Source organism: Saccopteryx bilineata, chromosome 2, assembly GCF_036850765.1.
Source record: "Saccopteryx bilineata isolate mSacBil1 chromosome 2, mSacBil1_pri_phased_curated, whole genome shotgun sequence".
Taxonomy (NCBI): domain Eukaryota; kingdom Metazoa; phylum Chordata; class Mammalia; order Chiroptera; family Emballonuridae; genus Saccopteryx; species Saccopteryx bilineata.
The window spans coordinates 271771267-271796522 of NC_089491.1; the positions used below are offsets into that span (position 1 = coordinate 271771267).

At 55.5% G+C, this 25256-nt stretch overlaps 1 protein-coding gene and 1 long non-coding RNA gene across 9 annotated transcripts in view; one reads left to right on the forward strand and one right to left on the reverse strand.

Moving 5' to 3' along the window:
- LOC136325768 (uncharacterized) overlaps positions 1-2259 on the reverse strand; it is a 41626-nt gene extending 39367 nt beyond the window's left edge. For 4 of the 5 annotated variants that reach the window (XR_010729307.1, XR_010729308.1, XR_010729309.1 and 1 more), the window contains exons 1-2: positions 1702-2258; positions 782-887 (exon numbers count right to left, since the gene is read on the reverse strand). This is a non-coding gene — a long non-coding RNA (uncharacterized lncRNA). Of the gene's footprint in view, positions 1-781; positions 888-1701 lie in introns of all 5 variants that reach the window. The other variant, XR_010729310.1, reaches the window with a different exon arrangement.
- A 767-nt stretch (positions 2260-3026) lies between these two features.
- Positions 3027-25174, forward strand: SETD1B (SET domain containing 1B, histone lysine methyltransferase). 4 transcript variants are annotated; one of them, XM_066260637.1, is made up of 17 exons: positions 3027-3045; positions 3768-3952; positions 4184-4282; positions 4915-5185; positions 7184-7296; positions 8153-9391; positions 13557-14372; positions 14804-15065; positions 15156-15499; positions 15583-15685; positions 16602-17090; positions 18491-19742; positions 20662-20821; positions 22892-23023; positions 23111-23230; positions 23323-23460; positions 24989-25174. In XM_066260637.1, exons 2-17 carry the CDS (start codon positions 3782-3784, stop codon positions 25160-25162), a joined length of 5883 nt encoding a protein of 1960 aa, XP_066116734.1. In that variant the 5' UTR covers positions 3027-3045; positions 3768-3781; the 3' UTR covers positions 25163-25174. The 4 variants fall into 4 exon arrangements, with proteins under 4 accessions (XP_066116734.1, XP_066116732.1, XP_066116735.1 ...); XM_066260635.1 differs by lacking the exon at positions 3027-3045 and adding an exon at positions 3067-3300; XM_066260638.1 differs by lacking the exon at positions 3027-3045 and adding an exon at positions 3330-3438.
- Positions 25175-25256: the final 82 nt, after the last annotated feature.

The window sequence follows — 25256 nt, forward strand, 5'->3', positions numbered from 1 at the left end:
CAACGACAACCAGAGAAGGAGGGAGGAAAGACGAGGGAAACGGCCGCCATGAGCCGCCCGGCCCCAGCCCCAGCCCCAGCCGGCGGCTCTGCTCTGAACCTGAAAATAAAACTCGTGTTTGGGAGGGAGGAGCGAGCGCGGCCCGCAGAACCGGCGGCGCCCGGGCTGCAGGCAGGAGAGATGCTGCGTCATGGTGCCAACATGGACGCCGGCCTTTTGTTCTTTGTTGCTTAGGAAGCGCAGGCGCGCCCCGCAGCACCGAAGCGCCGGCTCCAGAGGGCCAGACCTCCCTGTCCGAAAGGAAAGGGGCGCTAGATCGGGCGTGGCCGTTCCCTCGACTTCTGAGTTTCCCCCATTTCCAAAGCACTTCAAATTCTTATCCCCACCAAGGCTCAGACTTAGAAGAGCGAGGGACGAGCGCAAGCAGCTCCACACATGTCCGGGGTCACTTGGGGAGCCTCTTCCCGCTTCCCGGGCAGAAGGGGCAAAAGGGTCGGCCCCCCACCCTCTCGGACCTGGCTGCCAAACACAAAGCTCCAGAAACCTCCACCCCGCAGCTCCCACACATTTGCAGCCCTTGGCCTGCTCAGAAAAAAAGATTTCCTCGAAAGGGCAAAAGCATTTTTTTCTTTTTTAAAAACTTACCCGCTCAGCCCGGTGCTTATGGAGTCTGGACGAACAAGTTGGGCGGAGGGCTGGGAGGTGTTATTGAAAAAATATCTTTGGGGGATTGTTTAGTTGGGAATATTTTGGGAAATGGTAGTGTCTTTTTTGTTGTTACCTTTTTGTAAGTTACACTCTCATGGCATTTTCTGCTCCTTCCACTTCTGTAACCTTTCCAGGGTTGGGTTGGCAAAAGGCGGCTTCGCTGAGGGCTGTTTACTGCTCTGGATATAGCAATGGTGTGACCGTCATTAAGAGACAAAAGGCGAAAATACACAGTCAAATCAAACAAAAGGCAAAAAGACACGCGGCCATCCCAACCACCATAGAAAATACTCGCGAGTTAACGTTGGTGTTTGGTTCGAACCAGCCAGGACTTGTTTTCCAGTTTTAATCTACTTTCCTGTGACGGCTTTAGTCTCTTTACACAAAGAGGTCTTCCTTTCCCTCCCTCACCCACCCCTCTACCAAGATCAGAAAAACAGCTGGTTTTTTTTCAAATAGATCGATTTTCAAAGAAAGTGTACATGTTACTGGGAAGAAAGCTGACTAGCATTTATTACTGTAAACATTTTCAAAAGCTTAAAGCCGAAGTCTTAGCTTTATAAAAGCAAAATCGTCTAAAAACATTTTAACTGGCTTATATTAGACAAGAGCGACAAAGACATACATGCAGATGAAGGTTCAGAAAATTAAGGACATCTCAGCAACATTAACATGAAAACTGCACTGCGTAAGGACAGAATGGTTGGGTACTTACAATGTAAAAGGTTTTTAAAAACTTAAAAAGAGTTAACAACTGCTTACAATTTTTGTTGCTGCCATTTCGCTAGTCCTAAAACTATACATTTAAAACATTACCTTGTTAAAAAAGAGAGCAGAAGGAGTTAATAAGATGGCCAGGTTTAAGTGTTTAATAGAGGAAACTACATATTTAAAAATTTATTGTTCAGTCAAGAGAATACAGATTAAGACAGCTCCAAGCTCCCCCCCTCCACCCAAGAAAAAAAAAGGAAGAAAAAAATAAATGTCATTTACTTAGGTTTTTTGGAATTCAAAATTGTTAACTGCTGACATTAATGGTGTGCTATGACCTAGTTACACAAGACAAAGATGGATTCCAAGTCATAAGGAAAAATCCAGATCTTTTAAAAAAGTCTTCATTCTTCCAATTGTGAGTCCTTTAGCCTGTTGACAAATGTTAAACACAACACTGAGGCGTCCTGAACTGGATGGTGGAGTCAAAGGAAAAACATTCCCCATTTGCAACAAAGGAAAAACCCACTTGGCCATTTAATTCCATTGCAGAAAAATGGCTCCCCTCATCTGTTGGCCTCTCCTTGGTGTCTGATGAAGGATGTTTTGAGATCAGCGTCTAATAACTCAAGCCCTATAGAAGCCGCGCGCTGATTGGCTGCCGCGCCCTGCCGCCCTGCTCCAGCCAATTACCTACCCACGGCCAAATTACAAACCCCGAAAAGAGCCCCAATATGAAATACACCGCTATGAAGCCCCAGCGAGGTGGCTTCTCGCCTCGGCCACCCGATATGAGAGGCAGAGGGGGCTGCAAATGCGTCTTCGCGACGCCCAGGAGCCTCGGAGTTGAACTCACAAGATGGAAGCCGCGCGCTGATTGGCCGCCGCCACTCCCGGACCTTTAATAAAGAAAGGGGAAGGAAAAGATAAATGCAAAAAAGGGGGACTCCTCTGCTGGTGGCTTGAGGAAGGGGTGGGGGGAAAGAAGCATGTGTTGTGGACAATTACAGGGCGCTGCTCTCCAAAAATAAAAACAGAGCAAAAAGCTCCTATCAGCTCGGTCCAGGCGAAGGCTGCATCCTCCTAGGAATGTGAATGCTAATTTGGTTAAAATCCTGGTTTCCCCTCGCTAGCTCTGCTCCGGGGGGGGGGTGTCGCGGGGCTGAAGAGGAAGCCAGAGCAGAGATACCTCGATTGCAACTCGTCTTGAGCCGTCTTGCTTCCCCCCGCGGCTCAAGCCTCCAGACACACAATTACACCCCAAAACCCCAGTCCTGTCCCCTGAGCCCCCACGAGCCCACCTCCGGCCTTGGCAGTTTGGAAACAGTTGTGGAGGCCGGAGGCGCACACCGCGGCTCGGAGGGTAGCCTCAGCGGCGGGAGGTAGAGTCCGGGGAGACCCCCCTTCCCTCGCCCGCCAAGACCCCCACCTAGGTCCCAGCAGAATAAATAAATTAAAAGGCCTTCCCCTGGGGAGGGGGGAGGCAGTGTGGGAGCGCGCGAGTGAGGGGTGGGGGGCCGCTGGGGCCCGGGGCTTTGGCGGCGCAGCTGCCGCCGCCAGGAGAGTGCCTGGGGAAGCGGCGAGGAAGGCGAGGGGAGGAGGAAGAGGAGGAGGAAGAGGAGGAGGGTGAGCGCTCGGGTCGGGCTCCTTAGCGGTGTATTGTGGGATGTGCGGCTACTGGGAGCCGAGCCTCCGCCGCCAGCCGCCTCCCGGGCAGCAGCAGCAGCAGCAACAGCGGCGGCGGCAGCAGCTCCGGGCCCGGCAGCCGCGGCGGCGGCGCTCCCCCCTCCCGGCCCCTCGTCCGGCAGCCCCGGCCTCGGCTCCCGCGGGGGACACCATGTACTGGCTGGCGGCGCAGGGAGGCCGGCGCCCGGCGGGGATGTAAGCGCGGCTAGGGAAGGGAGAGGCCGCGGCCGGCAGCCCCGCGGCTCGAGCCCCCGGCCCCGGGGCCCCAGCCGAGCGGGCGGGCGGGCGGCGCCAGGCCTGCCGCGAGCCCGGCGCCCGAGCCGGGCCGAGCGAGTGAGTGCGCGCCACGCCAGGAGGCCGGGCGGGCACCATGGGCCGGAGCCCACGTCCTCCCGGCGCCCCGGGCCCCGCCAGCCTGCACCGGGGGCCCCCGGGAGCCCCTTGCTGCCGTCCTGAGACGGTGGCCGAGCGGGCGGGCTTCTAATTCTCCCGGAAGGGTTATTCTCTTGCTCCATTCTTATTTTGGGGGGAGCCAAGGAGACAGCGCCTTTTGGGGCGCGCTGGTAAGGTGGGAGGGGGTGAAGGCTGGACGATTTGATTCTTTCGCGTGTGTGTAGAAGCGGCCGCCGCGGCGGCGGCGACAACAACTTGCTCATTTTCAGGTTGGGTTAACGGCATGGAGAACAGTCACCCCCACCACCACCACCAGCAGCCCCCGCCGCAGCCCGGCCCTTCGGGCGAGAGGAGGAACCACCATTGGAGAAGTTACAAGTTGATGATTGACCCGGCTCTGAAAAAGGGACACCATAAACTGTACCGCTACGATGGGCAGCATTTCAGCCTGGCGGTGAGTAGCCGGCGCGCCTCCCGCCGCCCCCACCCACCCTCAGCCGTGCCCAAGGAGAAGGGTCCGAGTGGCCTGGAGACCCCGTCCCGACCACCCGGCCAACTGTCAGCCTGGTCCCCAGCCCTCGAGTTTGACAAGTGCCTGGAGTGGTTGGGGGGGGGGGACCTGCTTCTGCCCCTGGGGAATGGGACCGGCCCTCCCATCCGCCCCTTCCCCCATTTCTCCCCACAGATGTCCAGCAACCGCCCGGTGGATATTGTCGAAGATCCCCGGGTGGTCGGGATCTGGACCAAAAACAAGGAGCTGGAGCTGTCGGTGCCCAAATTCAAGGTAGGACCCCCCTGTCCCAGTGGTCCCTCCTCCCCCTCCCCGAGTTCGAAAATAACGCCAGTCCTGACCGAGCCCAGCCGGATTCTGAGTTCCCGCCGTTCGGGACCGGGAAGTTTTGGCGGGGAGGGGGGATTGCTGCGAGAGGGGCGTCTCTCTGAGCTACTGTAAACAGAGTAACACTGCGGTGATACTGTAATCAAGGTGCTGATACAATGTCCTGCCCGCCCAGCTGGGGGCTCTGGGTCCCCACTTCACTCCTGCCAGTCCGGGGGCTTGGCCCCGGGACCCGCCCCCCTTCCCAGCCTTGTAGCTTTAGAGGGACAGTTTCCTAACCCAAGGGGTCGCCTCTGACCCGGCAGCAGGGAGAGAAGGCCAGAATGGGGGTGTGGGTAAAGAGAAACTGTTTCTTTTTCCCCTTTCCTTTCGAACCCAGAGGACTTCCACGTTCCAAACGATTTAATCCTCCGCTTCCCGGGCCCGCCCGCGTGCATTTTTTTTTTCCAAAAAAAAAATTTTTTTTTTAAATTTTTTTTACCTTTCATTGTTTTCAGTAGGCAGGCCAGTGGGGAATGTTGTGTTTTCCCTTTGATTTCAATGTTCTCCAAACTCCCTTCCCCCTCATCTCCTGCCAGATCGATGAGTTCTACGTGGGCCCGGTGCCTCCGAAGCAGGTGACATTTGCCAAACTGAATGATAACATCCGAGAAAACTTCCTGAGGGATATGTGCAAAAAGTATGGGGAAGTGGAGGAGGTGGAGATTTTGTACAACCCCAAGACCAAGAAGCACTTGGGCATTGCCAAGGTGGTCTTTGCCACGGTCCGGGGAGCCAAGGAGGCAGTTCAGCACTTGCATAGCACTTCGGTCATGGGCAATATCATCCACGTGGAGCTGGACACCAAAGGTGAGTGCAGGCTGGCTCAGGACACCACCGAGGAGCTCAAGACTTATCAGTGTGGCTCTTTTTCCTCCAAGAGCCCCTCCTGCAGTGTTGGGGACCCCTTCACTCTTCCTTGGGTGCCCTAGTACAACCTCCCCCCCTTCCTGTGGGTAGAGTCACATGCAGCTAAATATGTTGTCTGTTGCTAGGAGACAAGCTATAATTTACCAAATGTGTGGGTCCTTGGCCACTGCACCCCTCGGGACCACCTGGAGGCTTCCCCCACTGCTGACACCAGGGAAGGCCTCTCTAGAGCCCTGGTGGCCTGGGTTTAGACAGTTCCCAGTGTTGCCCTTTGTGTGAGGGGTGGAGTCTAGGTTTGTTTATTTGTGAGGGGGAGCTGAAGGAGAGTCACTAGGATGTCTTTAAATGCATAAGGAGTAGGTCCCTCAACTAAAAAGAGAGCTCTCCAGGGATCCAGGGTGTTTCTCCCCACTCCATGCCACCCCTTCTCCCTGGAAGGGGAACCAATCTGGGCCCAGAGTGTGGTTTCATTGATAATGTTCCAGATAGTGCCAGGCGGGCTGTTCTGGGTGCTCTAGGGTTGACACCGTCTCTTCCCTCCTCTCTCTTAAAGAGACAGCAGCACCTCCCAGGCTCTGTGCTCACTCTCACCCTGCGGCTAGTGGGAGAGGCCTGCTGGGGAGGCCACACCTCCCTCCCACCCTCTGGGTCCCTGCAGGCTCCTGAATGTTGGCTGGAGGGGTGAGCAAGGCCTCTAGTTCCCACCAAGCTAGAAGGTGATGAGATATGTCCTGGGCACTCTGAGGACTGGGCAGACACTGTGGCTGGGTAGATACTGTGACTTGGTCCAGAGCCCCTTGAAGTCTCTGGGTGGGCTTAAGTGGGAGACTTCCAGGGGGTTTTGTGAGTTACCAGGGCACACAAAACCCGAGACAGAAAACTCTAAATCTTTATTTTTGTTTTTAATAATGAATGCATATTGACTGAGTCTCTCAGACCTTGTTGGGGTTGGGGTGCTGTGGAGAGATGCTGGTCCTGACGGGCACTGTTGTCCCATAAACTCTGCTGAGTTCTACCTAGTTCTGAGTCTCCTAAGGGCACAAGTCTAGGTTCCTATCCAAGGCACAGCCCTCTTCACCGCCAGCTCTAGTTTCTCAGTCTCTGTGAGGGGAGTCCAGACCCTTTTGAGTCTACATGCCCCTTGGGTGGCTGCAGTCCTGAGAAGTAAATGTGAACCCCTCCCCATTCCAAAGAGCAACCAGCTCTCATCAAAATTTCATTGGGGGGGGGGGAGGCAAGAGTGGCCCTTAGAGAATGCAAACTAAGTTTGTATTTCAAGAAAGAGACCACTAAAATGTAAAGTGTAGCTCAAGGAATGCGTCTCCTTTGCATATGTAAGCAGCTGCTTCACAGGGCTCTATAAATACCAGTGATCTGGGGCCCCCTGGTCTGTAGAGGCCTCTCTCTACTGGGAGGGCTAGTAGGTTACCAGACAGGGCCCAGTGGGACCAGCTCCTCAGAGCTGGGGAGCCTGGTCAGAGGAGGAGGTTGCGGAGTTCACTGGAACCTGCTATTAGAGTGTGATTTATGAACTGCTGGTCACCTGGCTCCCCAAACTGTCATCTCTCCTCTCCACGTGCTCCCAGGCCCTGACTTAAACGGGAAGGTAAAAGGACAGGTGTGGAAGACCTGACTCTTTCTTTGGACATCCAGGTGACAGGAAGGGGCTTTGTGTTGGAGATGGCATTTCTGTATTTGGGGGAATTCCAGCCCCATGAGGCATTACATTTTGAGTCTCAGAATGAGAAAAATCATCCAGTTCAGTAGCTTTGTGGAGCACCTAGGACACCTGATTGAGATATAAAGGGAGGTGGGAACTTGGTTATGGTCATACAGCTTCCCCAGGCTTGGTGTCTCAGGGACCCACAGGGAAGCCAGCTTGTGGGTCCTGCCCCATCCAGGAACCTGGCTGAACCCTACCTCCCTTGTCCTCCGCAGGGGAAACCCGAATGCGGTTTTATGAACTGTTGGTCACAGGCCGATACACACCCCAGACCCTCCCTGTGGGTGAGCTGGATGCTGTCTCTCCGCTAGTGAACGAGACCCTGCAGGTGGGTTGAGCACCATCAGTTTCCTCCCTCCCCCCAATCACCAGCCCCTTGACCTGGCCCCACCCCCATTTTACCCTCTCCAGCTTTGGACATCAGGGCCTAGGAAGAAGGAGCCTGGCAACATGCAGGCCGGTTTCCCACAGGCCCAGAGCCCCCCTGAACCCCTTGATGCTGAAACTGCTGCATCCAGTGTCCTGGGCTCCCCCTACCCCTGCGCCCACGTCTCTCCTTTCAGAGCAAGGCTGACTTCTCCCTGATCCCTGCCTCCCAGGACACTCATCTGAGGGGGCCCAGCCCAGCCCTCCTCAGAGGTAGCTTTTCTGGAATGGAGAGACTTTGTGCACTTGCTGGTCAGATGGGTTTTTCATCAGGCAAATTTATCATGTCATATTATTTAAATCCTAAAACACTGGGAGGCCCCTCCCCACTCCCAAGACTGTAGCTCTCCCTGCTTCCTTGCCACCGCTGCCACCCCTGCCTGGAAGGTCTGTGATTGCTGCCAGCCGGAGACAGGGAGAAAATGTCAGTTCAGACCGAGATGTCAGGATGCTCTCTTCTCCCTACTTCAGGGATTAGAAAAACCCCTCGAGAGTCCCTGAGGATAACTGGCCTAGCCAGGAGTAGAGAAAGGTTAGGACCCCCCAGACACTCCTCTTCAGTCGTCCCCCCACCAACCTTGACCATGTTGCAGTTTTCTGAAAGCAACCAGTTTGGCTCTGAGCTCTGGGCTCCAGAGGGAGATGGGAAAAGAACCGGACTCCATTGCACATCCTCTCACACCTCTCTCCCTCCCTCCCTCTCTCTCTCTCTCTCTCTCTCTCTCTCCCTCTTTCCCTCCCTCTCTCTCTCTTTCTAGTTGTCAGATGCCCTAAAGCGCCTCAAGGATGGTGGCCTGTCTACTGGCTGTGGCTCTGGCTCCTCCTCTGTCACCCCAAACAGCGGCGGGACACCCTTCTCCCAGGACACTGCTTACTCCAGCTGTCGCCTGGACACACCGAACTCTTATGGACAGGGCACACCGCTCACCCCACGCCTGGGCACCCCCTTCTCGCAGGATTCCAACTACTCCAGCCGCCAGCCCACACCCTCCTACCTCTTTAGCCAGGACCCCACAGTGACCTTCAAGGCCCGGCGCCATGAGAGCAAGTTTACGGATGCCTACAACCGCCGCCATGAACACCATTATGTCCATAATTCTTCTGCAGTCACTGTGGTGGCGGGGGCCACAGCTGCCTTCAGGGGCTCCGTGGACCTCCCCTTCGGGACAGTCAGCAGCAGTGGGGCCGGTGGCGGCCCACCATTCAAGGCCCAGCCACAGGATTCAGCCACTTTTGCCCACACTCCACCCCCTGCCCCAGCAACCCCCACTCCTGGAGTCACGTTCAAGTCGGCTTTCTCTCCCTATCAGACCCCTGTGCACCCTTTCCCCCCAGCCCTCGAGGAACCTACCACCACAGCCGCCTTTGGGGCCCGTGACAGTGGGGAATTCCGGAGAGCACCTGCGCCCCCACCCCCGCTGCCCACAGACCCCCCTGCCAAGGAGAAGCCAGGCACGCCGCCCGGCACGCCGCCCCCTGATACCAACAGCATGGAGCTGGGTGGCCGGCCAACCTTCGGCTGGAGCCCCGAGCCCTGTGACAGCCCGGGCACTCCAACGCTGGAGTCGTCCCCTGCAGGGCTGGAGAAGCCCCACGACAGCCTGGACTCGCGCATCGAGATGCTGTTGAAGGAGCAGCGCACTAAGCTGCCCTTCCTCCCAGAGCAGGACTCGGACACGGAGCTGCAGATGGAGGGCAGCCCCATTTCCTCCTCCTCCTCCCAGCTGTCCCCACTAGCCCCCTTCGGCACTAACTCCCAGCCTGGCTTTCGAGGCCCCACGCCGCCTTCCTCACGCCCCTCCAGCACTGGCCTGGAGGATATCAGCCCCACGCCACTGCCGGACTCCGATGAAGACGATGAGCTTGACCTGGGGCTGGGGCCCCGGCCCCCTCCTGAGCCAGGCCCCCCGGACCCTACAGGTCTTCTGGGCCCAACAACTGAGGTGGCCTTGGACCTGGCTGGAGACAGGACCCCAACCTCAGAGAAGATGGATGAGGTACCACCATGTCTGTCCATCTCTGTCTGTGTCTCCCTCTTTGCCCCTTCGAAACATGATCCTCTTGGAAAACTAGCTAAGACATAGAAGCAACAGGGCTAGGCAGCCAAAATAACAGGTCAATATATGGGGAGAGTAAGAAGAGGATACAGAAAGCACCAGGCCGTGACTGAGCAGCTGGTTTGGCTCTGAGCTCCCTAGCAGCCATTAAGAAAAGGGAAACATGACCTAGTTCTGTTGCTCTCTCCCTGTTAGGTGCGGGATGTCAGGGCTCTTCCTGGGGTTCAGTTCTGACTTGACCTTTGGTAGGAGTTTGCTGAGATCCCAGAGAGTACAGTTTGTGGTAATGGTTCCGGGCCCTCTTCTCTCTTGGGTGGCTTGGGGATGGTCAGGACTGGTCCTGAGGCTCAGGAAGATTGGAGAGAAGGTGGGAGCTCTGGAGTACAGTCTCCTCCAACCTGGTGCCTTTGGAAGGGATGGAGAACCTTGGCAGGCAGGCAGGGCGGACACTGAAACTTCCCTTCTCCCCTCTTCTCTGGCTCCAGTAGTGAAGGGGTTAAGAGCTAGCCAAGGGGGAGGGCCATAGCCAAGAGCAGGCCAAGGGGTCCACCCTCCACTCTCCTCACCCTCTCCTGGGGTCTCATTGCCTCAGGATTGGGGGTGGAGGGTTGCTATGTGCCATATTCTCTGGGAGGGGGGTATTAGGTCATTGTCCTCAACTCCTCTCCTCCCCCCTCCTGGTCCAGACACTAGCTCCTGCCCTCCCCTCTCCCGGAGACCTGAGCAGCCAGAGGCTTAGACAGAGCTCGGTGCGCTGTGGGCGGCAGGGAAGGGGGTGCCCCTTTCCCAGGCCCTTTGATTAGGCAAGTTTGGCTGCCTCAGGGAGGAACAGAGAAGAACTTGGTCTGCCCAGGAGGGGACTACAGCTGGCTGGGGCTCCAGAGGGCCTCCAGGCAGTTCTGGGGAAGTGGTTTCAGGTGCCAAGGGGTCTAAGAAGGGGGAGTTGACAGGTGTGCAGAGGTGAGGGCTGCTGGCACTGCTTTCTTCCCTCTCCTCTCTGCTGCCTGGGGTTAGAGGATGTTTACCATGCTGGCCAGCGGGTCCAGGACTGGGAGACACAGAGGAGTCGGAGGGATCGGGCTCTGCCACCCTGTCGCTGTAGGGGAGGGGAGGCTGAGGTCCAGACGCCTGAAGACCTTAGCCCAGGGAAGCCTGGGAGTCCTGATAACCTCTGGGTTGGCGCTCGGGAGCCCCCTGCTGGCAGCCGGGAGAGCAGCATACCAGCTTCTCGGGACTGAACCCGAAGTTCCAACCGCGGCTGGAGAGAGCGCACGTCGGCCCCCCGAGGGCTGGCGGGGGCAGATTCCTTTTCTTCCGGGAGACTGGTGGTTAAAACTGCAGGCTCCAGGCCTTGGGCCTTGACTGCCAGCTCTGCCACTCACTGGTTCTGTGACCTTGGGGAAGGCACTTTCCCTCTCTGAGTCTCAGTTTCGTTGTCAGTAAAATGGGATGGTGAATGCACCTGTCGTCTCAGACTGTCTCTAAGGGAGGTGCCGCAAGGAAAGCCCCAGGCACTGCGCGGGTTGTTGGGTTGGTGCTGGGCGCTCTGCGGCTAGTTCCTATGGGTTCTCACGCCTAGGCGCCCAAGGGGTGGAGGGAGGGCTGACCAAGGGCTGTAGCGCAGGTCCCGGTCTCCTGATTGGCTGGCCACTCAGCCTAGTTAACCCACTGCGTGCTGTCGCTGAATACCAGGCTGAGCCTGCCAGCCCCTCTCTCAGCATGTGTTCAGGGACCCTGGGAGGGAGGGAGGGCGGGAGAAAGAGAGAGAGAGAGGGAGAGATATGGAGGGAAGGAGAATAGAGGGGACCTAGCAAGATCCAGAGCTTCCTGCTGCTGCCATAAGTTTGGTGTATCCCCCCCATTTTCCTTTGAGGCTTCCCTCATCTGCAGGCTGACTTCTGACCTTACAGCTTGCATAGACCGTGCTCCCTCAGCCTTCAAACACACTTCCGGGTCTTCCAGACTACAAAGGCTGTCTCCTCAGCCAGATTCGTTCAGGGTATCTTCTGGCTTCTCGTCCTGACACTGTAGCCTGACCCTTTTCTCCCTACCCCTGCTTGCCTTCTTGCCCCACCTCCACCAATGTGGACCCCCCATGCTTCCCCCTGTGTCCCATTGTAAAGGGGCCCCTGCCCATTGTAGTGCCCATTGTAGAGCTGGAGTCATCTTTGGCTCCCCTGTTTACCAGGTCCCAGGTTCCCAGATCCTGACAACAGCCCCTCACTGGGTGGACATTCTGGGCTTGAGTCCTAGCCTTGTTTCTGTCTGGCTCTGCCTCTTGGGCCAGTGGCTTTCAGTTCTCTTGAGAGTTTCCTCACTTGTCAAGGAACAGGAGTTGAGCCCCACATTGTGAGGCTACAGTGCAGATAAGAAATGAGACTCGTATGTTCACTGCAGTGCTATTTACAATGGCCAAGATTTGGAAGCAGCCCAAGTGCCCATCAGTGGATGAGTGTATAAAAAAGCTGTGGTATAATTACACAATGGAATACTACTCAACTGTAAAAAGGAAGGAAATCTTACCTTTTGCAACAGCATAGATGAACCTGGAGAGTATTATGCTAAATGAAATAAGCCAGTCAGAGAAAGACAAGTGCCATATGATCTCACTTTAATGAGGAATCTGATGAATAAAATAAACAAACAATATAGAAATAGACTCATAGATAGAGAACAGCCTAACAGCTATCAGGGGAGGGGGGTTGGGGGCTGGGTGAAAAAGGTGAAGGGATTAAACAAAAAACAAAAACACTATGGTGATTACCAGAGGGAAAGGGGAGTGGGGGAGGTAGAAGAGGGTAAAGGGGGATAAATAGTGATACAAGGAGACTTGACTTGGGGTGGTGAACACACAGTACAATATGCAGATGATGTATTGTAGAATGGTACACCTGAAACTTATATAATTTTATGAACCAATGTCACCCCAATAAATTCAACTTAAAAAATAATATTAAAAAAAAAAGTGAGAGAGCCCCATACTAGCCCATACTAGGTGGAAAGAGTAATGAAGGAAACACAAAGACATACCTCTATTTATGTACCTACCCTTAGCACTGCTACTCCTCCCTTCCCCTTCAGGTGTCACGCCTCCACTGGCTTTCTCTGCCACGGTGAGGCTAGCAGGCTGCTGGCAGCCCAGGCTCGGGCTACTTCCTAGTTCAAATCCTGGCTCCATCCTTCTATCTCTCCCAAGCTACTTCCTGGTTCAAATCCTGGCTCCATCCTCCCCCCCCAAATTGATTTTTAAAGAGAGAAGAAACATGAATTTGTTGTTCTACTTATTATTTATGCATTCGTTGGTTGATTTTGGTGTGTGCCGTTGACCAGGGATTGAACCCGCAACCTTGGTATATCGGAACAATGCTCTAAGCATGTGAGCTACCCTGGAGCCAGGGCCCTGGCTCCATCTCTTACTGGTTGTGTGGCCTTGGGCCAGTTACTTAAGCTCTCTGTGTTCCAATTTTCTCAGTAAAAATGGAGATAAACGCCCATTTTTAAGGGTTCTTCTGAGGATGAATTGAGTTGATGTATGCAGAGTGCTTAGAAAGATGGCTGGCACACAGAAAATGCTACAGAGTTGTTAATAATTAGTATCACCTTCTCTGAATACAAACTGAAACAATCTCTCCAGTTGAAACTGTTTTCTTATTCTCACCTGTCTTCTTTCCCTGCTTGCTTTCTCTCCAGGACAGATGATATTGTTCACCCTTCACCCTGGTTACCTTCTGGCTCTTCCCTCCAGAAGTTTGGCTCTGTGAGAGCAAGAATTTTGTCTGTCTTGTTCATCACTGTTGTTGGCACATAGAACAGTAAATGTTGCTGAGTAAATGTTTTGAGAAATGACTGAATCCTCATGATAATCCCATGAGGCAGGAGATACTATGATGCCGTTTGTGCCACTGGGGAAACTGAGGCTAAGAGAGGTGAAATGACTTGCTAAGGCAAATGTGCAGAGGGAGAAGACCAGGATCGGAGCTGCAGAGTGCAGTCGTGCAGAACAGTCTTGTGGAACCTTCTCCAGTGTTCTGGTGTTCAGAGGGGGCTCCAGACACATGCCTGGCCTCCCAGGCTCCCCCTCACTGCTGTCTCCCTTTCTCCCCAGGGCCAGCAGTCCTCCGGCGAGGACATGGAGATCTCTGATGATGAGATGCCCTCAGCCCCCATCACCAGCGCTGAGTGTCCCAAGCCCATGGTGGTGACACCAGGGTCAGCGGCTGTGGGAGCCCCGTCCGTGCTGGCCCCGAACCTGCCACTGCCCCCGCCCCCTGGTTTTCCGCCACTGCCCCCGCCGCCACCCCCACCCCCACCCCCACCACAGCCTGGCTTCCCCATGCCCCCACCTCTGCCACCTCCACCGCCTCCACCGCCCCCAGCCCACCCAGCTGTGACCGTCCCCCCACCCCCGCTGCCAGCGCCACCAGGCGTCCCGCCCCCACCCATCCTGCCACCTCTGCCGCCTTTCCCGCCCGGGCTGTTTCCTGTGATGCAGGTGGACATGAGCCACGTGCTGGGTGGCCAGTGGGGCGGCATGCCCATGTCCTTCCAGATGCAAACCCAGATGCTAAGCCGTCTAATGACCGGCCAGGGCGCTTGCCCCTACCCACCCTTCATGGCTGCTGCGGCCGGGCTACAGTTTGTCAATCTGCCCCCCTACCGGAGCCCCTTTTCCCTGAGTAACACGGGCCCGGGTCGCGGGCAGCCCTGGCCACCCCTGCCCAAGTTTGATCCATCAGTGCCGCCGCCAGGCTACATGCCACGCCAGGAGGACCCACACAAGGCCACTGTGGATGGTGTCCTGTTGGTAGTGCTCAAAGAGCTCAAGGCCATCATGAAGCGTGACCTGAACCGCAAGATGGTGGAGGTGGTGGCCTTCCGGGCCTTCGATGAGTGGTGGGACAAGAAGGAGCGGATGGCTAAGGTGAGAGGGCAGGAACCTAGCCAGGCACCTCTCTTCTCCCAAGACACGTCCCTGGAAACTCTGCTCCCTAGACCCCCAGAAAAGGATGGTGTGACTATCATCTTGTGAAGCTTGTATATTAGCCATACAACTGTGCCCTTACAGTGTGTTTCTCATGCATTCCAATCTCTACGTGGGAAAGCCGCCGATCTGGTACAGGTGGCTGTCATAGTCTGCTTGGCAGGGGAGAAAATAAAGGTTCAATGAAGCGGCCAGCTCCGGAGGTATCTTGAGCGGTGCGCAGAGAAGGCTGTCTGGTTCTGGGGAAGGAAGTGGTCAATTACCCTGTGGCTGTCACTATTGGAGGAAGGCAGGCCGCTCAGGGAGGGCCACCCAATGGGGTCACTACAACATCATAACCATGTGACTGTCCCCCTTCTCTCCCACCCCAGGCCTCCTTGACGCCAGTGAAGTCAGGCGAGCACAAGGATGAGGACCGCCCAAAACCCAAGGACCGCATCACCTCGTGCCTGCTGGAGTCATGGGGCAAGGGTGAAGGCCTGGGCTATGAGGGTCTTGGCCTGGGCATTGGGTTGCGCGGGGCCATCCGCCTGCCGTCCTTCAAGGTCAAGAGGAAGGAACCGCCGGACACGACCTCCTCCGGAGACCAGAAGCGGCTGCGGCCCTCTACTTCAGTGGATGAGGAGGACGAAGGTTCGTGGCCCCTGTCTGCCACCAGATCCGGGGTTCTCCTCCTCCTGTGTCTTCCCAGCCAAGTTCTGACACCCCCCCCCCCACACACAGAGTCTGAGCGTGAACGCGACCGGGACGTGGCAGATGCCCCCTGCGAGCTCGCCAAGCGAGACCCCAAGGGCGTGGGTGTGCGACGGCGCCCGGCTCGGCCACTGGAGCTGGACAGTGGCGGGGAGGAGGACGAGAAGGAGTCATTGTCGGTGTCCTCATCATCATCGGCATCCTCCTCCTCGGGGTCCTCGACGACCTCACCCTCATCCTCGGCCTCTGACAAGGAGGAGCAGGAAAGCACTGAGGAGGATGAAGAGGGGGAGGAGGAGGAGGAAGAGGAAGAGGATGAAGTCCCCAGAAGCCAGATCTCCTCCTCCTCCTCCACCTCATCCACGTCAGACAAGGTGCCATTCAGGTTGGGGAGGCCTGGGGTGCCAGGCCAGGCCAGGGGGACCCTGTGGCTCACCTACCCATCCCTCTCCCCCAGGATGACGACAACGATGACAGTGACGGCCAGGAAGAGTCTAAGAATGATGATGAAGACGTGGCCCTGTCGGAGGCAAGTAACAAGGAAGAAGACTCAGACGGAGGTGAGCAGGGTAGGCTGTGTCCCTGGGTCCCTCTGCCAAGGGCAGAGCCTAAGCAAGAGCTGCCAATACTTTCGGGACAAAATTTCTTGCCTTTGCAATGTGAACTCATTAAACACACACTCGACATACCATATGATCCCATTCATATGAAATGTCCATAATTCAATCTAAATCCATAGAGCCAGAAAGTATACCAGCGGTTGCTTGGGAAAGGAGTTGGGGGACAGGGGTATAAGAGCTAAAGGGCATAGGTTTCTTTTTTTTTTTTTTTCTGAAGCTGGAAACGGGGAGAGACAGTCAGACAGACTCCTGCATGCGCCCGACCGGGATCCACCCGGCACGCCCACCAGGGGCGACGCTCTGCCCACCAGGGGGCGATGCTCTGCCCCTCTGGGGCGTCGCTCTGCCGCGACCAGAGCCACTCTAGCGCCTGAGGCAGAGGCCAAGGAGCCATCCCCAGTGCCCAGGCCATCTTTGCTCCAATGGAGCCTTGGCTACGGGAGGGGAAGAGAGAGACAGAGAGGAAGGAGGGGGTGGGTGGAGAAGCAAATGGGCACTTCTTCTGTGTGCCCTGGCCGGGAATCGAACCCAGGTCCCCCGCACGCCAGGCCGACGCTCTACTGCTGAGATAGGTTTCTTATTAAGCTCATGACAGTGTTCTGGATCTAGACAGGCCATGGCTGTACACATCATGAATACTAAGTACCCCTGAATTGTATGCTTTAAAATAGTTTTCTGTTATGTGGGATTTAACCTGAATTTTAAAAAATGACAACTAGTTCACACACACTCATTCCCCCCATATTTCTAAGGGCCATGTTCAGGCCAGGTATTACCCATTTGAGCCCTCTGGTGGAGCATCTGGTTGGGGCCCAGCGGATAATGAGAGAGTCCCTTGCCTCTGTCCCCTGTCCAGAGGAGACGGCGAGCATTGCTACCTACAAGGCTGAGGCCAGGTCCTCCAGCGAGAGTTCTGAGTCTTCCGAGTTTGACTCGAGTTCTGAGTCCTCATCATCCTCCTCGGAGGATGAAGAAGAGCTGGCAGCAGGGGATGAGGAGGAAGAAGAGGAGGAAGAAGAGGAGGAGCCAGCGACAGATGAGAGCATGGCTCCTGCTGTTCCTGATGAGGACTTTGAGGAGGAGGTGGCCGTGGGGGCACCGGTGAGGAAGGCCTTGGGCACAGAAGAGGAGGAGGTGGACATCGAGGCTGAGGATGAAGTCCCCGAGGAGCAAACCCCCACGCTGGAAGAACCTCCCCTGCCTGTGGGTGTGACGGAGCCGGCCAGCTGTCCTGAGCCCCTCAAGGAGCCGGGTCTGAACCAGGAAGGGACCAGGTCACTGTCTCCAGAGCCCCCTGCAGGAGAAGTGGAGGCGCGCCTCCCACCGTCCCCGGAGTCCACCCAAGGTAACACCTGCAGCCCCTCAGAGGCTAGTGGGGGTGGGTCTCCTTTGAGTAAATTACATGACCTTCCCAAGCCTCAGTTTCCTCATCTGTAAAGTTGGATTGATGGGTGATGCCCAGAGGAGCGAGTGAGAGGACCTGTGATGTGGCAGCATTGTGCCTAGCACCTGTTAGTTCCCCAAAGTGGGGGACCATTGCTGGCACCATTCCTCAGTGACAGTATCTCCCCACAGATCAGTCCTTGGACCGTTAGGCCTACGAGATGCTCCCTCCCAAAAGGGGCAGGCATGCACGGTTGTTTTAACGACAGGAGGTGGGGGAGGTTTTGGGGTATTGGGCCAGGTGGGAGTGGCTGTGGACGTACCAGCCCCCATGTACTCCCAGCCTGGCCAAGTCACAGAGCACAGAGACCATGCCGGCCACTTCCGGCGGGGAGCCCCCGCTGTCGGGGAGCAGCAGCCTGTCCCTGAGCTCCTGGCAAGGACCCGGCAGCCCCTTCTCCTATCCTGATAAAGTCCCCCATCCTGATAAAGCCACACAGAGCTTACTAACGGCCCTTGCAGGGCCATTCAGTAGAACATCCTGCAGTGACAGAAATGTTCTCTATCTGCCCTGTCTAATACTGTAGCCACTGGACATATTGTTCATAAGAACACTTGAAATGTGGGGAGTAGCACTATGGAACTAAATTTGTAATGTTACTTAACTTTAATTAATTTAAACTCACATGGCTACATGTGGTTAGTCCATAGCTATAATAAGTCCTTCAGGAAAGAAACCTGTATATCATGTTTAATTCTGTTATATGGCTACATAACCACAGGTCTTTAAATATTGTCACGAGTATTTTATTGAGGTTTTATTACATCCCCAGTACTAAAAAGGCAGCAGTGAACCAAACAAACAACAATATTTGTCCCCGTAGACCTTACATTCTAGGGCAGGGTGGTAGATAACAGCAGATAAGTTAGAAAATGTATTATATGACAATGGAGGTAAATGCTAGGAGAAAAATTTAAAGGCTCTGACAAGTCTTGCAGGAAAGAAACGTCTTGAATTTTATCTAATAGTAGAGCCCACTTTCTTGGTTCACAAGACGTTCCCTGTTCACAGAAACACTGTTCTACAGACAATGTCAAAGGCTGGCAACCATGTCTCCACCTTTGATTTACTTCAACATTTATTAAGTACCTACTGTATACCCAACACTGGGCTGCATGTTGAGCAGTCCTTGAGTAGTTAAGTTGGGGGGTGGGGGCAGTCTTTATACTCAGAAGAATCTTGGGGGTCTTGGGGCTATGAGTTGGTCAGGTATCAAGCACATAGCAGGGCAGTAGAAATAGGGTACTGAGAAGTGTTTGGATCAACTAATAGTGGCTTGGTTTTTGCCCATCTCTCTGCAGGGGAGGACCTGGAAGCAAAGCCCGAGCCCCCTACGCTGCTTTCCTTGCCTCTGCAGCCACCGTTGCCACCCCCTCGACCACCCCGGCCACCCAGCCCACCACCTGAGCCGGAGACCCCAGCCCCCCCACACCCACCTGTCCTTCTGGAGCCCACTCCCGAGGACCAGCCCCCACGTACTCCCAGCCTGGCCAAGTCACAGAGCACAGAGACCGTGCCGGCCACTCCCGGCGGGGAGCCCCCGCTGTCAGGGAGCAGCAGCCTGTCCCTGAGCTCCCCGCAAGTACCCGGCAGCCCCTTCTCCTACCCGTCCCAGTCCCCCAGCTTGAGCAGTGGGGGCTTGCCAAGGACACCTGGCCGAGACTTTAGCTTCACACCTACCTTCCCCGAGCCCGGTGGGCCCCTGCTCCTGCCCGTCTGCCACCTCCCAGCTGGCCGACGTGATGAGCGGCCTGGCCCCCTGCCCTCCCAGGTGCTCCTGGAGACAGGCTTGCCGCTCCCTCTGCCCCTGCCCCTGTCCCTGCCCTTAGCGTTGCCTGTACCTGTCCTGCGGCCCCAGACTCGGCCACCTGCCCAGCTACCACCCCTGCTGCCTGCTTCTCTGGCCCCCTGCCCGCCCCCCATCAAGAGGAAGCCGGGCCGGCCCCGGCGATCCCCACCTGCCATGCTCTCTTTGGATGGGCCCTTGGTCCGGCCACCAGGGGGCACTGCCCTTGGCAGAGACCTTCTGCTCTTGCCAGGCCAGCCACAGACCCCTGTCTTCCCCAGCACCCATGACCCCCGGGCCGTGACCCTGGACTTCCGGAACACGGGGATCCCGGCACCTCCCCCACCCCTGCCTCCTCAGCCTCCCCCACCCCCACCCCCACCACCAGTTGAGCCCACAAAGCTGCCCTTTAAGGAGCTAGAGAACCAGTGGCTCTCCGAGGGCATCCCTCTGGGTCTCCGTGGGCGTGACGAAGTCACTGAGGAGTTCATAGACCTGGCCAAGGTGCGGGGTCCCTGGCGCCGGCCACCTAAGAAGCGCCACGAAGACCTGGTAGCCTCGGCCTCGCCTGAGCTCTCCCCACCACAGCCCCTCTTCCGGCCCCGGACAGAGTTTGAGGAGATGACCATCCTGTATGACATCTGGAACGGTGGCATTGACGAGGAGGACATCCGCTTCCTGTGTGTCACCTATGAGCGGTTGCTGCAGCAGGATAATGGCATGGACTGGCTCAATGACACACTCTGGGTCTACCATCCCTATATCCTGTCAGTGGGGCGGGGCGGGAGGCATACCTCCTAGTACTACCTTTCTGAGTCTTGTCTCCCTCAATGCCCACAAAGGCGATAGCACAAGTCACCATCACCTGTGCCCGCACTGGGCTAGGATCCATACAGATTCAGTGCAGGCATTCAAACATACCCCCTGTGCCAGGCCCAGCTCACCCCCAGAGCCAAAAGGTCTCAAGGGCCACATGTAATAACATGCTCACAAAATATAATGGTGGCAGAAACTAACCCGAGGGCCTGCTCTTCACGGGCTCCCATCACTAAACTTAACCTGATAGCTCAGTGAGGGGAGGTCTCATGCCTATTATAAATATGTAGAAACCAAGGCCATAAAAGGTTAAACAACCTGCCTAAATCACATAGCTACAAAGTAGCAGAGCTGAAATTGAACCCAGGCATATTCAGCTCTAGATCCAGGGGCGGGTGGTTAACCACATACTACTGTGATAGTCCGTTGTTTACAGTACCGTTAGGTTGAAGCCCTCATCCTCCTGGCTGTACTGAACTAACAATGAGCACTAGCTCTGTGTCAGGAACTCTGCTTAGCACCCTAAGCATAGGTAACCACTCAGAGAGACATCATTGTTAACTCAGTTCACAGATGGGGAAACTGAGGCAGAGAGTAGATTTAAAAAAAAATCACCCAGGGCCATGCAGTTAGGTACCCCTGACAGAGTTCTGGCCAGCAGAGCACTTGGTCAGCAGGCCAGGTGGCGTGGGTGTGGGCAGTAAAGTCCCCTGGAGATGGCTTGGGTGTGGGCAGTGAAGTGGGGTATGACAGCCATCTGGAGATGAGTCTGAGGTGGAGAAGCCAGCCTGGTGGGTTCAGTCTCATGAGGGACCAGGAGGGGCTTTCCAACCATGTTCACGTGGCCCTTGACCCACATCCACCTACCAGCCTCTCTTCAGCTAAGAAAAAGAAACGGGATGATGACATCCCCGAGCACGTGACAGGCTGTGCCCGGAGCGAGGGCTTCTACACCATCGATAAGAAGGACAAGATCAGATACCTCAACAACACCCGCGCCAGCACAGACGAGCCCCCCACAGACACCCAGGTACTGCTGCTGGGTGCCCAGGCACTCTGGAGTCTACTGGCCTGGCTAGTGTGTGTGTGTGGGGGGGGTCTTCCCGCAGAAGGGATTGTGGAGCAAGGGGCTGGCACATGGAGGGCATGACCTGGTTGCTCAGGTGTAAGAAGTGAGGGGTGGCCCCTGAAGAGCCTTTGAAGAGTTTTAGTGGGGGATGTGAGAGAGTTGATTTGCATTTCCAGAAGGTTCGTTCATTCTTTTTTCTTTTTTTTTTTTTTCATTCTTTTTTCAAAGTAAGCAAATATCTATTGAGCACTTGTGTTCCAGGCACTGCCCCGGGGCTACAGCAACTAAGGAACAAAATCCTTTTCCTCGTGGAACTTACATTTTAATGGGGGGTGGGAAATAAATGAACAAATAGGATGTATCTGCTGTTTTATAGAGAAAATGGGAGAGGAGGTTACAGATTAGTGAGCCAGGGGGTCAGAGAAGGTGACATTTGTGCCAGACCTAAATGAAGTAAAGAAGCCCTGTGGATAACTGGGAGAGACCACAGAGAAATACAAAGGGCTGCAATAAAAAGTTAAAACAGCCTGACCAGGTGGTGGCACAGAGGCTAGAGCATCAGCTTGAGATGCAGAGGACCCAGGTTTGAAACCCTGAGGTCACCAGCTTGAGCTTGGGCTTACCAACTTGAGCGCAGGGTCACTGGCTTAAGCCCAGATGTCACTGGCTTGAAGCCCAAGGTTGCTGGCTTGAGCAAGGGGTCACTGGCTCGGCTGTAGCCCCCAGTCAAGGCACATCTGAGAAAGCAATCAGTGAACAACTAAGGAGCTGCAATGAAGAGTTGATGCTTCTCATCTCTCTCCCTGTCTCTTGCAAAAAACCCCAGAGGTTTACTAAGTCCGGTAGGTCTCATGTGCCAAAGGCCTGAGGCAGGGAGGAACTCAATGGGTAGAAAGGAAAGGCTAGTTGTGGCCAAAGAGACAGGTCATCAGGGCCTGGAAGGCTGAGTGATGACTTTAGACTTGTATTCTATGTATGACAGCACGCCCCAGGAGGGTTTTAAGAGAGGGGATGAAGGTGACATGGTTAATTCAGTCTATGATTTTCAAAGCCCACACTAGTTGCCGCTTAGAGTGTTAACTGCAGGGGTCCAGAGGGGAGACTGCTATAGTTGCTACAGTTTCCATTTCAGACGTGCTGGTGGGTTGGACTTAGGCGGCTGTGAAGAAGAAAAAATTGGATGGTTTGAAAGAATATCGGCACTATTAGAATATTAAGAAGTTGAATGGGTAGGACTGGCAGCTGCACTGGATATGAGACAAGGGCATTGGATGGCTCTGGTTTGGGGGACTGGACAGCTGGATCCCAAGTACTGAGGTGGGAAGGAAGGTGGCACTTTTACTCTGGGATGGCTTGGGTTTTAGGGTTTGTGGAAAGTTGAGGCCTGGAAGGCAGTTAGATACACAGAATATGTATTATAAGTATGGGGAGAGAGACTTCTGGTCCAGGGACCGAAATGCAGACATCTGTCAGGATGGAGATGTTGTTAATTACAGGTCACAGTAGGGATGAGATCTTGCAGGTGAGGAGGGGAGATCATGCAAGTGGGGTGGGGTGCAGCTCCAAGTGCTAAGGGCTGGGCCAGGGAGGGGGTGGGGGTGGGCAAGAAAAGGAAGCCATTGGAGAGTGTTGAGAAAGGTGTGATTATGAATGTTTGGAGTGGGCAGAGGGGCCGTGGTGAGAACCACGGAGGTTAGGGTAAACACAGCCTTCATCTTTCACTGGAGAAGCGGAAACAGTTGCAGATCTTCTAGCTGAGACTGGAAAAGATGGCCAGGGAGAAGGAGAAGGTGTGTCATTACCTTGAAGACTGGAGGGGCGTGAGAACGTTCAATTCTGGTGGGAAGGAGTGGTGACAATTAGGACAGGCACAGATAAGGCCAGAGCAAGGAAGTTGGGGTGACAGAAACCCAGAGCTGAGGGCAGGGTCGCCAAGGACATGATGGGGACACGGACAGTGATCAGTGGGGCCAGCTCTGCTGGGCAGCCCCGCCCTCCTCTGACCCATCACTGCCCTCCTCCCCTGGGCAGGGCATGAGCATCCCAGCACAGCCGCATGCGTCCACCCGGGCCGGCTCCGAAAGGCGTTCAGAGCAGCGCCGCCTGTTGTCCTCCTTCACTGGCAGCTGTGACAGCGACCTGCTCAAGTTCAACCAGCTCAAGGTGAAGCGGGCCCCATTAGGGCAGCTGGGTGGCCTGGGACTTGAGACCAGGGCACTCACCGCACTTCTCTTTCCATCCTTCCTTCAGTTCCGTAAGAAAAAGCTCAAATTCTGCAAGAGCCACATTCATGACTGGGGCCTGTTCGCCATGGAGCCCATTGCGGCTGATGAGATGGTCATCGAGTACGTGGGCCAGAACATCCGCCAGGTAGGTGCCGCCGGGGGCTAGCCGGAGTCAGGGGCAAGGGCGGGGGCGGGAACAGACCTGCGCATCCTGTGCTGAGGCCTTTTCCCGGCTAGGTGATCGCAGACATGCGGGAGAAACGCTATGAGGACGAGGGCATCGGGAGCAGCTACATGTTTCGGGTGGACCATGACACCATCATCGACGCCACCAAGTGCGGCAACTTTGCTCGCTTCATTAACCACAGCTGCAACGTGAGTGTGGGACGGGGCCACGCTGCTCCTGCCTCTGTGAGGTGGGGGTGGGAGGTTGCAGGGGTGCAGGAGGAGGGGAGGGAGCTCCTGGCAGGGAAACTTCCTCCTCTGAGCTTCAGTTTTCCCTGTCTGCACAATGCTGAGTTCCCTCTCTGTGCCCTGGCTAGTGATGATGGTAGTGGACGGTGCAGATCTGGGGGCGGGGCTTGTGGGTAACAGGGGTGATTCTCTGCAAACAAGCAGAGGCAGTTTCAAACAGGAGACTGGACAGTACCAGGGGAGCACTCCCAACCCTAGTTTCAGGTCTTGACATCGCTACTTAGTGGGTGACCAAGCTACTTACTGAATGTCTTGGTGCCTCAGTTTCCTAATCTGTAAAACAGGAACGAAAACCGTTCCTCCGTGTAGGTTGCTTTGAGGGCCACTCTGTGACTTGGTCATTGTCGGGGCTGTAGGGATGTTCCTGTGATTCCCTGGTGAGATCTGAGGGCTGAGAGGGAACCACCCAGTGAGGTAGTGATTGGGGAAGAGTTCTGTTCACAGGCCCTGGAGCAGGGAGGGAGAATGCCTGTTTGAGGATCGGCCGGGGGGGTGGGCAGTAGGGACAGAGTAGGGGGCAGGAGGGCAGGGTGGGAGCATGAGATTGGCAAGGCTGGGGTGGCCAAGTCACCCTGCCTTGTCGACAGAGCTGAGGAGTTTCTCTCAGAGCCAGGGAAGGCCACTGGAAGGTTTTGAGCCATGGGGTGAAAGTATCTGCCATCCCTTGGGAAAGATCTCGTTGGCAGCTGGGTCAGGAGTAGGTTTTCTCAGTACACGGAGGGACCGTGGCCATCCAGGCAAGTGATGATGGGGGCCTGACTGGCTGCTGCACTGGCTGGAGAGCCATGAACAGGATCAGGAGGCCTTTTGGAGAGTCTCCTGGGCGTAGCAGTGGGCCCAACCTGGCCCTGGTGGAGGGGAGCACAGGTGGAGGCTTGGGAGCCTGGGTGGGTGGTGCCATGCTCCCCAGAGTTTGGATTTGGGATTACTGAATCAGTGATGTCTCCTGGAACTGCAGATATGGGGCACTAGTAGGATTTCTGGGCCTGGAGCAGGAGCCAGCAAACTTTTTCGGTAGTTAGTAAATATTTTTGGCTTTGTGGCCCATACCATCTCTTAGCAACTGCTTAACTACTGTTATAACAGAACGAGCACAGATAATATATAAATGAATAAGTGTGGCTCTGTGTCAATAAAACTTTATTTGCAGAAACAGGCAGCTGGGGGCCGCAGTTTGCTGACCCCTTCTCTAGAGCACAGAAGTGAGGGGTCACCTGCTGTGTAAATGGAAATTGAAGCCCCAGGAAGGAATTGATTATTAGTACCAACATCTTCATTCTTACTTACAATCAGAGGCAAGGGGTCTTTGTCGCCTGTGAGGGAGAGCTGAGTCCTAGAACAGGTGGCAGTGCCTGGGAGTCATGGTAGAGGGTTAGGGTTGGAGTCCCAGGAGCCCTCAGCTCACCCTGCCCTCCTGCTCGGCCCACAGCCCAACTGCTACGCCAAGGTGATCACGGTGGAGTCGCAGAAGAAGATTGTCATCTACTCCAAGCAGCACATCAATGTCAATGAGGAGATCACCTATGACTACAAGTTCCCCATCGAGGATGTCAAGATCCCCTGCCTCTGCAGCTCCGAAAACTGCCGGGGGACCCTCAACTAGACCCAGCACCCAGCAGGAAGATGTCAGCTGGCACTGGGGCTCCCAGCGTGGACCCCCATGGCCCCAGGGCCTGGCCCCACCTCCCACCCCCATT